The following is a 17,635-nucleotide window of genomic DNA, read 5'->3' as shown; positions in this document are numbered from 1 at the left end:
TAGTGCACTACAAGCATGCAAATCTTTATTCTTGCTACTCCAACACAGATTTGTCTTTTATCACGTTGCTTCTTTATAGTATGATTTAAAGCTTTACAAAAAAATAGGAGAGAAAAAAAAAACAAATATTTACAAAAATCTATCTGTGCAAACATAATTCTTTTTCTACACCACTCTCCTAAAGTATTCTTAAAAGGCATGCATACAAATAAACTTTGGTATGTTAACAAAACTACGTATTTTCTTAGTAGAAGCTGTTATATACATGTGGTAAAACTGATTTATCTTCTTTTCTTTCTTTCTTTTTTTTTTTTGTAGGGGTGACATTTAGACAACATACATGGTAACAAACCAGACCAGCAGTACAAAGACTGATGGTCAACACTTCAGCCATCACACCAACAAAGAGTGCATGTAAATTCCCCTAAAGCTCATGACTGGGTTAGGCCTGAAGTGAGTCATAGTACGACAACTTTGGCAACAATAGGCACAATAAAAAAGGAAGGTTGTATTACTTATGAGAGCCAGTTGAGCATCTGTAAAATAAATTGGCAGTTCAAATGAGAGTGAAACTCTTAGAAAAGTAAAGTTACCGATGAGTTAAAAGTGTGTGTATACAGTCATAAAAAAGGCATTTACAAGGATTGTTGTTGTTGAATGTCTGGCAACATGAGAAATATAGAAGATTAAATATACTATGGTTATTCAATCTCTTTTTTTCAAAAATAAAACACATTTTTTTACATGGGTATTTTGTGATTGTACATCCACTCTAGTATTCCCTATTTATTTTATTTAGCTACAGCAAGAAAATATATTTTCAACACCATGAAAAGCCTTCCACTTTAACTACAAAGTGGTGAAACTAAACAGTTACATTATAAAATACTTTCATCAGAACATCTGGAACACCTTCAAGAGAAAATCCAAGTAAGCATGATCCAAAATTTCAAACTCAAAAGGAGATAAAAGCATTAATGCCAGTGTCAAATGAAAAAAAATGAACTGAGGGAGTGCATCTTTTAATACAAAAATGGTAAAATATAAAACATGACCGGGTCTACCTGCTGCGCTGTAAAACCAGTAATAATGGGGCTAGGTTGTGTCCTTAGCTGCTGTGGCTGTTGGGATGCAGGATTTGCCGCTGTTGCCGTTGTGGGACCTGTAGCTGGTGAAGCTGGGGGTGTGTATCGTACGGATGCTCTTTCCACCTGGGCCCAAAGGAGTGGGCGACAGAGGGGAGGGGGAGGAGGAGGAGGAGGAGGAGGAGGAGGAGAATGAAGAGGAGGAGGAGGAGTGCACTCGACCATTCTGAGTCTGCGAGGAGAACGAGAGAGCTTTACCTGTGTGTTGTGTGGGTGCGGGTAGTTTGAGGACACCGTTAGACAGGGAGGGGATGTGGGAGGAGGGCAGGGAACCGGAACGGGGAGCGTGAGAGGACAGGATGGAGGACTTTGTCACAGAGGAGGAAGAAGGGTTAATGGGATTAGTAGCATCTGAGTTTTGCGCAGACTGCGAGCTGCTTTTAGTAGAACTAGGATAAAAAGCAGGGATTTTAGAGATGGGTATAGTAGGGGAAGTGGTTTTATGATCCCCTCCCACTCTTTTAGCACTTCCGTTAGCCTGCAAACAGAGATGCCAAAACAAATACTGGTTGTCAAAAAAGAAAACTGGTCAAACAATACATGTAAAAGGCAAGACGATGTTAAAATTAAACTACAAGTAAGACACATGGACACAAGCTATGTCTACACAAACATGAATATTACTAAGACACAACTAAAAGACAACAAAAACAGAAGTTTTTTTTTGATCTACACAGAAGGTGGGACATTTTGTTACCAAGAAACAGATCACTGCAGGTTAGACAGTGCGGTGACAGACAGGCTGGGCACCTCTACAGAGTGCCTGTGTGTTAGAGGGACTGTTAGGCCGTGAGAGGAGGGGCTGTGGGGAGAAAAGTCAGGAGGTAAATATGCGTAAGAGGGCTGGAAGACAAGGTTAGGAGTTTTAGAGAGTGACAGCAAACAGAGGGGGGGGGGGGGCAAACACGGGCCACTGCAACTGATGCTGCAAGATAGGTGGGTTATGCTGGTAGGTGTTGACAATAAGGAGAAATGTCACCGTGGGGTTAGGGAAGCTGTGCAGTGATGTTGGGTTTGAGCAGAGGTGCGTTGTGAAAAAGGGAGGAGCATAGCCCAAATAAAAGTCAGTTAAAAGTTCGTGTTTGAATGTAGCCACAAGCATCTTAGGATTTGGCAACACTGTTTAGGAACTCAGCTGTGATGGGAACTGGAGATGTGATGACAACTCAGGCGATGACAGGATTTCTTTGCCTTTTTGTTCCTTTTTTTTTTGTTTAGCCACCAACACAGTGAATATCATGAGCAGTGTGGACATGCAGAAGCATACAGTACAGTGATGTTATGGGGTAACAGTCAAGAGTCAAACATGCCTTCGTCTCAGAGCAGACTTGAGAGAAACATTAACAGATCCAGTCACCACCATGGTGACTTTATTCAACACACTTGATATCTCACAGCTTCGGTTGTCTTTTTCTTTTGCCCCCCTTTTATTTATGTGTCATGCTTTCGATTTCCTATACGTTTGCTTCTTCTAGTCTCTGATAAGACCCTACAGTAAAACTACCTGTCGGAACTGCCTCTGAGCGTCCTGCAGTTTTTGCTGTTTTCCTGCTTTGTCGGTTGTACCCGGTGACTGCCTGGACTTCGCAGACAAAGGGACGGGCATCCGACTAGTAGGGGACGCGACACTGGTGTTCTGCAAGGGGATCCAAATAAAAACAAAACAAGAAATAAAAAAAAGATAGAAAACACACACACACACACACCACATAGGGGGTATGAAAAGTCAAGGCACTAACAGGCGGGAAAAAAACTGTTCAATCAAAACCTCAACATTTAACACCAGTGAAAGGTCATGCACCCGGTAAGAGTCAATGTACAGTACACAGTACATGCAGTCAAGGACAAGGAAGTTATCAGAGTCTAATCATCATGACAGTGTTCCTGATGATGAGTGTGCCACTTGCTGAAAACCTCAAAGTTTTAGCAATGAAGTGAAGGAGAAAGACGGTAGCCAGGAAAATACCCGACAAAAATGCCACCCCCAATCATGTCATCATGATTTCACAGAGGCAGAAAGCCACCGGGGACATTTCCAACACTTCCACCTGTGGAGTGGATTAATGATTTGTAATAGTGGTTAAGGTTGGAGTGAAGGCAGGTTGGAAAAGAAGGACCCAAAAACCTCCCGAAGGAACAAGAGCTAGGGAGAGACCTGTTGTGGGGTGCTGGGGACACTGGGGACAGTGCTGGTGTTGGTAGAAGGGATGACTACAGGGCGCGGGAGGAGCTGAGGTTTAGTCGTCTTCAGCAGTGAATTTTTGGTGGGTACCTTAGGGCCAGGCCCTCTGGAGGCAGGGAGAGAGGAAGACCTCTTCAGCCCTACTTCTCCAGAGCTTTTCCCATTCCCTGCATTAGCCTCCTCAGTGCTGACTGACTCCTCAGGGGAGCGTGGTCCCATCTCACTAATGGTGGTCTCCAGCTGCTTGATGGTCTGCTCCAGGCTGTCCAGTGTCTTGTAGGTGTTCTTCCGAATCTCATCTGTCCTGCAAATAGACTCGGAGGTCTGCCTCTTCAACGGGGCAGTACTTGTCCCCTTGGGGGTGTCCGCTAAGGATTTTGAGCGTGAAATCTCAAACCTCTTTGCTTCTTTGTGCTGCCTGATCGTACCGTCAGATTCTTCCTCGTCTTCATACACAACCACCTGTAGAGTCTTCTTGCCTGATTTGGTCCCTGTACGGATTGCCTGTGTCAATGCTGCCAGCTGTTTTTTAGGAAACTTAAACTTGAACTTCTTCTTGCTATCTTGCTTAGCATCTCCGTTTGACTCTAAGTTCCCTCCACTGTCTGTTAGCTCAGACAGTGAAGATGAAGATGAGGATGAGCTGACCTTTTTGCCATCCACCAATTCAGCCCCTTCAGCTTTTACGGGTCTCCTCTCTGAGTCTGACTCTTCATCCTCCTCTTCAATGCGCTCTTCAGCGAGCATCCTATCCAGCTCCTCCTCACATTCAAAGATGGTGGAAAGGCGTTTGTAAGCTGACCGGATATCCATCGGCTCGTCAAAGATGATGATGACAGGCTTCTTGTTGAAGCCATTATCCTGTGGCGCAGAGGGATCTGCCATGCCGTTCCCCCGGTTTGTTGCGTTTCCTACAGTAACAGTCTGGACACTTCCTTTCTTGGCGTTGACCAGTTCTTGGTACTCCCCACAAGACAGGGCCTGAACCTTGGTGTTAGTGATCATAAATGCAATGTTGTCTGGGGGTGGAGGCGCCTCTTCTCCAGGCAGGTCAGGACTAAGACTAGCCCCTTCATCACTGTCATCAAAACTGGCTTTAGGTGGAACACTGTCCTCACCAGAACTCTTTTTGGATTGAGAACTTTTAGGTGCGTCTTTTACACCACTGGCTGTTGTGGTCTCCACTGACTCGGGCATTATATTCTTACTGTAGGAAACATCCTCCTGGATGGTTTTGCTTCTTTTTGCAGCATTCATTTTGTTGAGGATTTTTCCTTTCTGCATCTCTGCACTGGTCTTCAGGGATTCGGAGCGTTTAACATGCTTCCTTGGCAGTTTGAATCCGTTGAGTCCAACTGGTTTAGGTGATATGGGTGGCGGTGTAACAGGTGATTTTGGTGGTGGAGACAGAGGTGGTGGTTGCTGCTGCTGCTGGCTTGGAGAATTCTCATTAACATTGACATTTGACACCTGTGTTGGAGGCTGTGCAGGCTCTGTGTCTTCTGTTCCTGACGTGGGTGGATGATCTTTGGGAATCTGTCCAGTCACATAATATATGACCTGTAAAAATGAAGTTTAAAAAATTTAAACTTTAGAATGCATACAATATACATACTGGAATATAATACATATAGTCTAGTACAAAACAAGCTAAGAATAAAAGTCATACACACCCCTGGGCTCTGTCGAACAGTAGTATTCCCGTTTTCATCTGTGTCTGGATCTTTCTCTTCCCGACTGGGCTCTGAGCTCTGCTAGGACAGTGTGTGAGGGAACAACATTACTGTGCAACTGGTGTGCCAGGTTTTGGGCGGATTAACTTCAATATATTATTGCAGAAGAATCTGCGGTTTTAAAAACTGGGTTGGTCAAATACCTTCTACAAAGCAACAGCAAAATATTTACACTAGCTTTGTGTATTGCACAGTAATGTATTGCTTAGACTAGTTTCATACTGTATTACATCACATTTCTACACCATATAAACATGGTGTAGAAATGCACGCAGGACAAATGAATACAGTTGACTGCCAAGTTACTGGCCTACTGCCAGATCAAATATACGTTTACTTCACTCACGGCTAAAGGTAATTTTACACTTTTGAATGCTGTGGATTAGATTTTTGTTTATTTACATTGAACACATATAATGTTAACATAAGTGTTACAGATCATGAATTGTATTCTACTAACCCTACATTACAATTCATGTAAAGGATTAGGCATGAACACAGGATGCTTATCACTGTCTTCCTGCGATCAGTGTTTGTGTTGCTATCTGAGTTAGGGTGGCTGAAAACTGCTGCAACAATCTGACAGAATCTAATTCTGGTTTCTACATCCTGTTTTCTGTCAGACACAGTCTTCAGCTCAAAACCAAGTGCAACTGCATGTTCACCACAATACTTACATATCAGATCTGTTGTGTCTAATCATTTTACAAGTGGATATTGTTTACCTTAGTATCAAGATGTGAACGGGTTGTGCTGGTTACATAAGAATAAAGCTGGAAAAAGCAAACTGAGTTGAAGTTGTGCAAAGAGAAATGGAAAAAAAAGTAATTCCCCAGAAAAAGTATAGGTGAGGGACAGGAGCATGCAGGGTGGCCAGAGCGCCCTCTAGTGAACCAAGTCTGCAAAAATAGATTGTGTCTATAACCTGCATTGTTGTTAATCGCTTAAGAGTATTTTTTTTTTGTATGAAGAAGAAAGACAGAAGACAATTTAATTGCCTGTTAGACAGCGCCAAAGTCTTTATTGATTTGGAGGAAAAGACAAGGTATTGAAAAAACACATCATACAGCTGACACAGCATCTTTTCAGAGGCTTGATTTTATGCAGACTTAATCCTGGAAAAATATCCAAGCTGTGATACCAAAAGAAGGAAGGGAAAACGAGGCGGGAAGGAAAGGAGCTGTTGTGGAGGGAGGCAGCTGCTAAAGGTTTCTCTCGAGCCAAAGCAAGAGTGCAGAAGTTGGAGGAGTGTTAAAGCACAGCCATTGATTGAGTTTCATACAGTTGGCAGAGGCAGGCAGTTAGCTGGGCAGCTGTGCGGCGACGTATATTTTACCTTTTTCTCTTTGAGGGGTAATAAAGTCCCCGGTCTTAGTTCTCTGATTTGTGGTTCAATTCGAGTAGTGGGCTCTACTGAATTTTTCAGCCCTACATCCTTAACTGTGCACTTCTGGAAAACCTAAAAAGTGGAGACAAGTGAGGGGGACATGGGGGACAAGGATTTTGAGGAGGGAAGAAGTTTGAGTATCCTTGCTGCTGTAAAAAAAACGGAACACTTAACAATCTGGTGCCAAGGAGGTAGCTCCTTTGGCAGCTGTCAGTGCCCATCCTTCTGAGAAATTAGCCACCACAGAAAGAACTGCACCCACTCCCACAATGCAGGAATCAATCCACACCACACACCCAGTGATTGTATGCACACACGTGTTTGAGTGTATGTGAATGTGCATCTAACCTGAAGCTCTGCCATGATCTTATCCCCGTCATCCTCCTCCTCTCTGGGAGCAGGAGTAGTCACAGGAGGAGGGGTGGATGGCTTTGGCTTCGTCTCTGGCAGAACCTTGTTGGGTTTGGGCTGGGGAGAGGAAGGTGGAGCCTCCTCTTCACCCTCCTGTGTGATATTTATATGCAGGAAATTATGTTTAGATTTCTTTTTAAGCAGCAAAGCATTTGAAAGGTTAAGATAATGTGCATGAATCAACACAGAGCTGAAAAAACTGATTCCTCTTATTGTACTCACCTGAGCCGACACAGACTCCTTCCTGCTGGTGTAGACCACCTCACCAGAGCGTGTAGTGGTCATGCCTGAGCTGGAGCTAGGATATGTTTTCCTTGGAGGGGGCGGTGGTGGGGACTTGCTGGCCTTTTCAGACCCCTGTTTGGTCAAGCTGTCAGTGGCTGTTGGCTTGGTGGCAGTTTTGGAGGATTTCTCCAGTGCTGGCTTGGAAGGTTTCTCCATCAGAAGCTTTGGGGGTTTCTCTGGAACCTTCTTGGCTGGTTTGTCGGAGTAAGGCTCTGACCAGGGCTCTTCAAATTAAATACAAAGAAAATAATAATAAGGTGTGTTGTCGCTGGATGTTGCTAAGAATGTACGAAATTTCAAGTTACAGATGTGATTTTTACCTGACTCCACAGGGCTGTGGATGTCTTCTTGTACTATATTGGCAGCAGGCAGCAGTGCTGGGTTGTCCTCCACCTCCAGGCTTGGTATTCCCTTCATCATGTTGGCCTGCGCCTCTTGAAGGATCTTCTCAAACTCTCTTCCATCATAATGACCCATGTTCTGCCTCTTCTCTTCCCACTCCTTCTCTGCTGCCTACAAGTTCCCAGGAGGAACAGAAAAAGTCAGAAAAAGATTCTGAGGAAAGTCTGTTTTACCTAAAACACCCAACTCCTCACTACAGTTGAAACAATGCCATGCAGAGTTAAAGAATTAGACATTTTCAGGATGCTAATGAGGGAAGCTGAATATCACCACAAATGTACTTTTGCTGAGACCAAATGTCCTTCCACAATTTGAGGGTGACTAAACGTACCTCTATGGACATAGCTCTGTTTTTAGTCTTGTCCTGACTGTTCTGGAGCTCCTCTATGACAAGATCCTGGTTGGTGCTGTTGCCATTATTCACTGGGTTCCCATGAGTCTTCTTTTGGCGGGCTGGACTCGGAGGATCTGAGGCTGCCCCTTTGGGAGAGTCCTGGCCTTGGCTCTTGCTCAGGCTGGGACTGGGGACGTGAGTGGGGCTGGGAGTGAGTGGGGGACTCGGCTGAGCTGTCAAGGCTGCAGACTGCTGGGACTGCTGAATGTGGACTGGGGAGCTCTGCACATGATGAATGACCACTGGGGAGGAAGGCATGACCTCGGATCTGATGGTGGAGCTTTGGGGTTCCAGTGGGGCAGAGGTCGAGCCAGGCTGGGGTGATGCGGAAGCTTCTGCAGAGGCAGCTGCAGGGCTGCTATCCACGGAGACTGGAGTGGAAGGATCGGGTCCCTTCTGAGAAAATTCAGTAGCACATCTGAAGAGAGAAGGGACACAGAATGTTGCACAAACCATAAACAACAACTGAAAATAATATTGATTAACTGGTAAATAAAGAGTAAAACATCATCAAAACCTATGTTCCAACACTGTTTTAACAACAGAACATGGTTTGGGTAAAAGATGAGACACCGAGTGAAAGTGACAGAAAAGTCGGGAGTGAGTTTGGTATGTGTGACACATTAAAATGGAAATGTGGCACTGCAGTGTCCAAATTAATTCACTTATCGGTGCAGTGAGGGTGATGGAAGGAACTCAGGCTAGACGCCACACTCTCCTGTCCACACAGAATGACCTCTTTGATGGGATGAAGGCTGGCTTGCCAGTATAATCAAACTCTCATATCACAGACCCCTGTGAGGAGCCCTGCAGAGTGCTTTTTGTTTTCATCTTCTATTCCCTCTCACTCACACTCAGCCCCCATACTCCAGCCGCACCTCTTCTCCTCATCCCTACTTTATCTCCATTTTTTCCCCTACCTTCTCAGACTGCTGAGTGTGTCAGTCAAGCTCTTGACCCTTTTCAGCATGCTGTCCAGTTTATGAGGCTCCTCCTTCAAAAACTTGACAGCTTCCACTTCCACCCTGAGCACGGCCCGCATTCTGGTTTGCAGAGCTGGAAATTCTCCTGAGGAAGGTCGCAGAGATGTTGCAAAAACACCTATGATTGTAAGCACTTTATGCATGCACTAAGTCTTGACTGATCTAAATTTGTTATAGCAGCACGAGTGAGTTTCAGCAATGACTCTCAGGACACACTCTGTGATCTTACCTTTGAGTCCAGCCAGAGATTCTCCAACCTTCCTCAGAGTTACCGCTCCCTCTTCCACGTCCTTTAGGGTGACCGCTCTCTGAGTTGTAGCTGAATCTTTCTGCAGAGATCCTACATACTGCTCCAGCTCACTAAAAAAGACACAAACAACACAAAGTTTGAGAGCTGAGAAAGAAAATCAAGTATTTACAACAGGTTCAATTAAACAGCACAGACTGGACAAAAGTAACCTCACTGAAACTCATAATTAATGCATGTAATTCCACTTCAGGAACTACTTCTACTTCTTTCTTTCTTTCTATTACTTAAAAATACTTACTCAATACAAACACCAGGGGGCAGGATACAACCACTTATATTTAAGATCATACTCTGACACTGATTGGGAAAAGCTGAGAGCAGACTTTGGGACACAATCGGTAAAAAAATTAAAATCATGAATTAGACTGAAAATAAACACTTTCCTGTCTACATTAGATTGCTTAGTCCAGATTGAAGCAGATCTTATGACACCACCACAAATGTTTACACACTGAATGAGGGTGTGTTTGTGGGTGTGTAGGAGAGAGCACCTCCTCAAATAGAAAACACATCCCTGAGTGTTCAAGAAAGCTGGCTGTTCCGGGGGGAAATGTGTCAAACGATAACATTGTGTGCAGTGTTGGATTGCATGGGAGGGAGTAAAATGGTGTTTCATTGTGGACAGGTACCCTTGAGAAACACTCTTTTATAGAAGTCCCCTGAAGGGAGTGGGACAGGCTTTAAGGAGACAGCTTGTTAACTGCCCTGCTATGCCACCACTCACAGGCAATAGGAGTGATGGGGATTCCAGAGGATGAAGTTAACTTTTTTCCTCAAGATTAGCTTAGAATACAGAAATACTTTTCATCTCTGGTACATAATATACGTCGCTGTCTTGCTTAAGCACTTGGTTCAGGGTTGAGTTTGCATCCCAAACATTTAACACAAGCAGAATAAATGCTCTGTGGAAGCTTTGTCGCCGTCATCCATTCTGTCTACTGACAGTGACAAACCATCCCATTTTAAACTACTTGTTTCCTTGCTTTTCTATGTAGTCCTCATCTTTCATAGCACCACCTCCCTAATTGTAAGCACCCAGAATTTTTTTGTTACAGAATGTGCCCTTATAGGTCTTGATAGATTTACTACTTGTCCTGAGAGGGCAGCATTTTTCACACCACTGGTCTTAAAGCCAAGCAGCCCAAATTACTAAGCTTTATTTAAGGTGCCAGCAGTCGGTGTTTTGCTGACTCACAAATGGCTGGATACCAAGGGTAACAGAGAGCTTAATCTAGCTCCAATCCACTGACTTACAACTCTACGTTCTTTTTCCCAGAATCCATTGTGTTTACTGGAGCATATGTTCGGAACTGTCTAGCAAGACAACACGGTTTGACCTTGCCTGTAAACATCCAAATAAAAAGGATTCAATTACTGCTCCCTGTTGGCAAGATGAGGCGAGTGAATTAAAATAAGAGCAGGGTAGTGAGTAATTACTCCACAGTTGGGTCCATTGTTCTAGACTGCTGTCTCTGAGAGGCAGGCTCTGCCTGTATAAACCTGTGGGCTGTAATTTGGAGGGCGTTGGCTTGGAAAAGTGTTTAGGATTGAATAGCTCAGGTGAGCTGATAAAAATGAAGCCTTTTGGGGATTTCCTCTAAAAGGAAGATCCTAGGCTGGAGCTGCATGAAAGTGTATTAAATCAGTTCTAAAACGTCTGCCACACTTTGATGAAAGGCCAAACCACCTGCAAAAACAATCAGTAATAAATCCAATTAACCGCAATGATTCATTTTATTGTATGTGTGGAAGTAAATAATCGACTTTCAAGGAGTCTTACCTGAGCTGTGTGAGGACACGCTCTTCCAGACCCAAGTACTTGTGTCTGTCTTCCTCTACCAAAGCCCTCTGTCTCTGGACAGGGTCTTCCAGGCGGTGCATCGCTTCTGCCAGTTTAATACTGATTTCCTGCTCGGCCCGCTTCAGCTGCACCCTCAGAGCTTCCTGGTTCTGGAGCTGAGGACAGGGACAGAGATGCAGACTTGCTTAGAAGCCTGTTTACCAGGTGGATATCCGAACAGACGCTACAACAGCTTAAATTATTAAAAAAGGAGAGAGGTCTTGCCTGCAGCTGTCTCATCTGATGGAGTTGCATCCTGAGGTCAGAAACATTCTTCCTGAACTGCAGGAGGTTTACTTTGAGAGGAACTGAGGAGCTCTTGTCAGATGGGGCTGCATTAACCTTGGGAGCCAAGATAGGAGAACCACCTGGACCATGAAAAATACATTAAATTAGTTAGAGAGATAATGAACAAAACAAAAAAAAAAGGTAATTTATATGGACATGCTAAAGCCTTTGGAGACACTGCAGCTTATAATTAGTCCTATTCATACACTTAAGTTGAAATTACAGCTAAAACTGTTCTGCAGGTAATAAAAGTAAAATGATAATTCCTCCCTTAGAGGCAAAAGGATTCTCTCTGTCTGACTTCACTCCACAAATCATTAGTTAGACTGCTCATGCATACCTTTCCTGGCATCCAACCGGTGATTTGTGTCTCTAATATTCAGCTAAGATTTCTTGAACTCTCCCTTACTTTTTCATAATAACAGAAATACAAACCTTCATATTCGTTGCACCTTTAAAATGTCCATCAACTCAGCATTTCAATCACCACTTGAGGTGAAGACAAGGCTGAAACCATGGAAACTAAGGGAGCTGATATTTGTGGTTGTCTAAATGTCCAACAACATCAGTAATTTGAGTTTTTAAGTAATAATCCTTATTTGTTTTCAGGCTGCATCAACATTATGATTCATTCAAAAAACTTAAGAGCATAACACGCATGACACTGACATGTCCAAATTCTTTAAATATCACTATGCTAGTGGCTAGCTGGCTAGGGAAATGTCATAGATGTCATAGTCTGATATCCCTAAACTCACTGCAAAACATTACAAATTCTTTCACAGCCACATATCTTAAAAAATAGTTTTCTTAAATAAAGTTTTTAGTTTAACGTCTGCATTGACAATAAACAGGATTTTTATTCCAAACTGTGAGTACCGCAAATAAAAATCCATTTATTGTGCTGGGTTTGAAGAAATTCTCAAAACAAATGAGCTTCTCTGTGGTCATGTGTCACTAGGTAAGAGAGAAAAAACCAGCTCTTTACCCTCAGCCGTGTCCATACCGTGTCCATACCGGAGTTACAGGAAATGTTTAGACTGCAATCTAAGCCCCACTGACGCAGACTAAAGAGCAGTAAAAGCAAAACGTTTGTCTTTCTAATCCCAAAAATCTATTCTGAGTATCGACCTTACAGCTGCCGAGACCTGAAGGACAGGTTACCATGTCTACACTTTGTTTTGGGCCTTAAGGAGACAATGTCCATCAAAAGCAGCACACGCTGTGTAGTGACAATCAGGGCACATTTTAATAACTCTAAATTAGGATGATATGATTTCTAATGTTTGATGCAGAAGCAGCCTGCAGTGATCAAAAACACACTGTAACTTTTCTCATGTTTTGAACAGTCACTTAATCCTTCTGATGGCTACATATGAAATGTGTCATGAGACATGAGATTAGTTTAAAAGAAGAGGAGTGCTATGCTTTCATTGTGCCACGGGTGAGAGGGTTGCGGATCTTTTTATCAAATCTAGATCTGGCCGTAGACCGCGGCAGCGCAGAGATTGAATCGCTGAATCATCTTGGCAGGCTTGAGGAGTAATAGCATCTTGTTTTAAGTAGTGCTTTGAGGGGCTTGTGTTAGCTCTGCTGGCTCTCGTCTCTTAACTCCTATTAAACTGGATGTACTATGGAGAGGATTGTGAGGAAATATGAACCGATGACAAGCAAAGACTTTGTTTTTCCTCCCTCCAGCGCAGCTCACTGCAGACTGTTGACTGACACTGGTGTGTGGGCTTGTCTGCACAAGACATCATGGCATTAAAGCTCTTGTTTTGAAAGGAAAAAACATATGAAAGGTGATACTAACCTGAACTGTGTGCACTGTGGGCTGGAGATGATGTCTTTGGGGGTCTCTCACTGCAGTCAGAGAGAAATTCATCAGAACAGGATTTGTTTTGTTTTTAAAACAACAACACTTTGAGGTTACGAGTCACAGGTTTGTATTAGTAGGAACAAACAAAGTATGATGGAGAAGACAAAGGACAAACCACAGAGGTTAAATATTGTTAATGATGTTAACCAGATCCATCATTAAGCATACAGATTCACTGCAGGTCACACAGGCTATCTGTCAAGTTAACATAAACATGAGAGGAAATGCAGAGTTGACTTGCAGCCAGATAAACCATACGCAGTGGCCCTTCATCGAGGGAGCAAATGACTCCAGTATCAGATTCACAGTCAAACCTATTTCCACTCCACCAGATGCTATTTAACCTGAGCGTTTGATACGGCCGTTATTATCTTTTCACTCCGAGTCAATCACCATTTGAAACTCCATTTCCCCCGATATACCTCACTCTGTCCTATACTGTGATTGCTTACCTTTGAGGCTCCTTGGTGGCACTAGTGTTTGGACCCTTTAAAAGTGCATGCTGAACAAGACCAGTCAAGCTGGCAATCTGTTGCTCCATAGCCTTCATTCGCTCTCTGCAGAAACATCAGAAAATTCTGCTTTCAGCACTGAGGCCTGTTGCATCACGAGAATGAACCTTTTTGATATTTTGTGGCTTATTTTGAAATTGATTTCGAATTAAGTCCTGACTAAATACTGAATACAGTATTTTCTGAATAACAAGAGTGCAAGAGCACAAAGGTCCAAATGGAATAACCAAGATGGGTGACTCCTGACAAGAAAAGAACCCTAAGGTTGACACCCAGGGTGCTCAAGTCATATTGCTTTTCTTCTTTTTCTTTAATAAAATCAGTGAGTCACAAGTGGTGACTGCCAACATGAGAGTGAAAGGACTATTTGAAAATTACACCCCCTTAAGAAAGCCAAAACACCAGAGGGGTGAACAGGGAAGCTTACAGTGAGATTGCTTGGTAAGCCTAGAGGTTGGAAAAGAGAACAACTTTTGTTTTGAGATGTCATGAAGAATACAGGGGCATGTGGAGGACACGGGGCGGACTGTGTTAGCTCTGTTTGAGACGACAGACAGACACGGGGTCTGTGTGAACACAACAACAACAACCGTATATTTCACATGAATACATTTGATGGCAGCTACAGAGCACTAAGTAGGACTATGTTTATTTTTAAATTTAAAAGTACAATGTTTTCTCATTCAAACTCCTCCACTCATTTTCCCAAGGTATTTCTAATTGGGGGTTTTGGGGGCCTCCCAGGTGGTCCTGCCTGATCTCTCTGACTGATCAAATTCTCTCAAGGTCAATATTTTCTTTGGTTTTCCAAGGTACACACATAGCTTTGTAGGCCTGTTTAAGTGCCAAGCAACCCTCTCGCCCTCTTTCTATGTTTATGTGTTCTCAGTCAGTGTAGACAAACCTAACCCAGGTACCAAAATGTCTGCTGGATTATCCAAACTTTTCAGCGGGACTGTTGCTGGAACAATAGTCGCAAAGTAAAATATACAGTGCAGCTTTCAGACGCTATTCTGTTTCAGTAGTGGTAGCTATGTTTGGGTCTACACTGTGAATAATCCTCAATACTGTTGAAAATATTATGTGATAACAAAGATAAGCAAGAGCTGGTTGAATACACAAACCAAACTCCTGCATGATCATGTGCATTAAGTCTACTGTGCAGATCTTGACAGTGAGAGGACCGGTTACATTTTCGCCTTCAGTTGTGGATGATGAAACAGAGTCCGAACCAGGGACTGGAAATCGGCAGCTCATGGTTAGGATGAAACTGGGATGCAGAGTTAGTCCATGCTCCCATGCAATGTCTTAACCCTAATTTTAACAGTCCCACTAGCAGTCCCCTGAGGGCTTACCTCGTCTGATGATCACTGGCAGGTGGGACGGGCCCCTGGAGGTGACCTTGTAGGTCTGACACCGCAGGTCCACCCATGTTGTTTCGGGGCTTAGCCCCCGCTACTTCTTCCTTCCTGTAGGACTGGCGCACTGGGGAACTTCTCTCCATGGACATTCCATGAGGTGGGATGCCATGAGGAGGCCCACTATGGATGTCGATCATCCGCACTTCAGTCATCCTATGAGGGGATGGGGGAGGAGTCTTGGAACCCAAAGTGGGCAGCTGGCTGTTTCTGGACTTCTGCCTGTACAGCGAAGGGTGATCCATAGTGTCTGTGGGGCTGGGCCCAGTATAAGAGCTTGTGGAGCGGATGGAGGCACGGTGAAATCCCCCCATAATATGTTCTGGGCCATCAAGCCCAGGGTTGGGGTGAGGTCCATGGGCTGCAGCCATGGCCATTCGTCCCTCTTGGAGCAGGTATGGATCAGCATATAACCCTTCATTTCCCCTAGATAGACTGTGGCTCTTGCCACCCATATCCTCATCTGGCTTGACATCCCGTCTTTCCAGGATAGCACTGGGACAAGGAGAGATGGAGCGTGCCGGTGGGTTGGCGTTGGACAGGCGGTCCCTTGGGACAGTGGCAGTCCCAGGTAGAGATCCCTGACGTGGGCCAAATGGGATTCTGGAAGGCGAAGGAGGCATGGAGTGGGGACTTGGCGGCAGTGCTCCCTGCATGGGGTGGTGTGGTGGAGGACCCATGGGGGGATGTCTCAGAGGGTGCTGCCCATCGTGGCCAGCATGCACCATGTCGCTGTGCATCTGGAAAAAGACACAATCATTAAAGTTCTGTTCTTAGTGCACCAGAGAGAAACAGCTTTTAATCATAAGACTGGTCAGTGAACCAGAATACAACCAGACTTCTGTCCACTCCACAGCTTTAGCTACTATTTTATATTTGTGTATATATCATGTATTTCTGGGTTGAAGTTGCCCTTGAAACAAAAACATCCATCTAACTCAGTTTACACTGTTGCTTTTCAAAGAAAAGACACTGTCAGCAATTCTTCCAGAAGCAGAAAATAGTTCCTTGCAAGGCTGCAAACACTCCTGGGATATTACACCCACAGGCTTCTATAAAACAATATCACAATACAAGAACCCAATGTCCTTTCTTTGGATAAAAAGTGTGCAGCTTTCCTTTTTTTAATAAACATGAGGTGATCACTTCGGAAAAGCTATGCCATTCCTCTCTTGGAGGCAGTTTTCATATGCACCCACAGGGCTAGAAAGCAGTTTGGCTAATTTGCAACAAGATCTGTCCTGCATTGTTTGTAACAGTATGTGAGTCTGGGCCACTGTACATTTGTTGGAACCACTAAAAGCTAATGTACAGTAAACTTACTGTATTGAGTGGATTTACAGGTAAAAGGAAATATATAAAAACTGTGTTTTCACCAGGAACATGGTGTATATATCATGACATAACATGTGAGGGTCAGGGTGTCACATGCAGGGCTCCTTCCTGTCTAACTCTCTGTCAAACAAACACGCCATTGTTTTTTTAAGGTGTGACTCATGAGCTACACCTAGGAATCGAGGCTAGTTTAAAATCCCTTTCAAAGCTCTTTTAAAAACTTCCGGTGGCATTTTTTACTTTTGCTTTTCCAGCATTCTCTTTATTTATTTAGCCAACGCTGATTATCAGAGTGAACAGAACAATAACGTGGGCGTGTGCGCACAAACTGGAAAACAACAATTGCTCAAACTGTACGGCAACAAAGGCTTTAGGCTTGGCTATGATGTTAGATGTGAAAGTTCACAAAGCCAACAAATACAGCTGCAACAACTATGACCAAGCAGAAAAAAAACACATAATAGAAAAGCTCAGAGCCACTGCAGACCTTCAACAAAACTTAACGACTTCCATTCTTTCCTTCCTATTTAAGGTGGAAACACACATAAAAAGTGTGTGAATTTCACTGGGAGGAGGACTCTGTCACTCCTTCTTCCATTGAACTGCCAAAAAAGCACTGCTTGTCAATCTTAAACAGATGTAGCACATTATCTAAAATATGCTTTAAATGCACTGATTTTATATGCACAACACACCACTGAGACAAAATAAATACATGTGCAACCAGGCAAATGGGCGGCAGCGTGCAGAGCGAGTTTTACTGGCAGACTTGTTTTTCCGCTCTTCTCCTAAGCTTCCAATTATGAGGGCAGCCTGTCTGGAGCACAGAGCTACCTCGATCTCTTCAGAGACGGTGAGGGTCTTTAAACTGATGCACAAAGTCTCAGCATGAGCCAAGCTGCACAGATAAAGAAGAGCTCTGCTGCAAAGTTCACACTAACACATGTTAATATTTAAAGAGTTGATATGTGTACAAGATGCTGATAAAAAAAAAGCAAGCTCACTTTCTGGTAACTGTAATAACATTTTAAATTTATATGCCAATATTAGCTGGACTGCCTTGAAGGGAACATAATAACCAATATTTACGAAATATGGTATGCAGCCATGTGTACATAACATCCCTTTGAT

General features: G+C 43.6%; 1 protein-coding gene across 17 annotated transcripts in view; it reads right to left on the bottom strand.

Annotated features, from left to right (window-relative positions):
- Positions 1-253: 253 nt before the first annotated feature.
- kiaa1217 (KIAA1217 ortholog) overlaps positions 254-17,635 on the bottom strand; it is a 90,661-nt gene continuing 73,279 nt past the window's right edge. For 10 of the 17 annotated variants that reach the window (XM_028432880.1, XM_028432874.1, XM_028432877.1 and 7 more), the window contains 16 exons: positions 15,107-15,909; positions 13,692-13,796; positions 13,174-13,223; positions 11,298-11,440; positions 11,013-11,188; positions 9,152-9,282; positions 8,860-9,007; positions 7,877-8,357; positions 7,464-7,656; positions 7,081-7,367; positions 6,796-6,951; positions 6,397-6,519; positions 5,001-5,081; positions 3,301-4,887; positions 2,650-2,781; positions 254-1,623 (listed from right to left, as the gene is read on the bottom strand). In XM_028432880.1, coding sequence (XP_028288681.1) covers positions 1,096-1,623; positions 2,650-2,781; positions 3,301-4,887; positions 5,001-5,081; positions 6,397-6,519; positions 6,796-6,951; positions 7,081-7,367; positions 7,464-7,656; positions 7,877-8,357; positions 8,860-9,007; positions 9,152-9,282; positions 11,013-11,188; positions 11,298-11,440; positions 13,174-13,223; positions 13,692-13,796; positions 15,107-15,909 — 5,124 coding nt within the window. In that variant the 3' untranslated portion in view covers positions 254-1,095. The remainder of the gene's footprint in view (positions 1,624-2,649; positions 2,782-3,300; positions 4,888-5,000; positions 5,082-6,396; positions 6,520-6,795; positions 6,952-7,080; positions 7,368-7,463; positions 7,657-7,876; positions 8,358-8,859; positions 9,008-9,151; positions 9,283-11,012; positions 11,189-11,297; positions 11,441-13,173; positions 13,224-13,691; positions 13,797-15,106; positions 15,910-17,635) is intronic. The other 7 variants (XM_028432882.1, XM_028432890.1, XM_028432875.1 and 4 more) reach the window with 7 other exon arrangements.

This window comes from Parambassis ranga, chromosome 20, assembly GCF_900634625.1.
Source record: "Parambassis ranga chromosome 20, fParRan2.1, whole genome shotgun sequence".
Classification (NCBI taxonomy): domain Eukaryota; kingdom Metazoa; phylum Chordata; class Actinopteri; family Ambassidae; genus Parambassis; species Parambassis ranga.
Note: the sequence above shows the minus strand (reverse complement) of the source record. Positions and strands in the feature narration are given on the sequence as shown.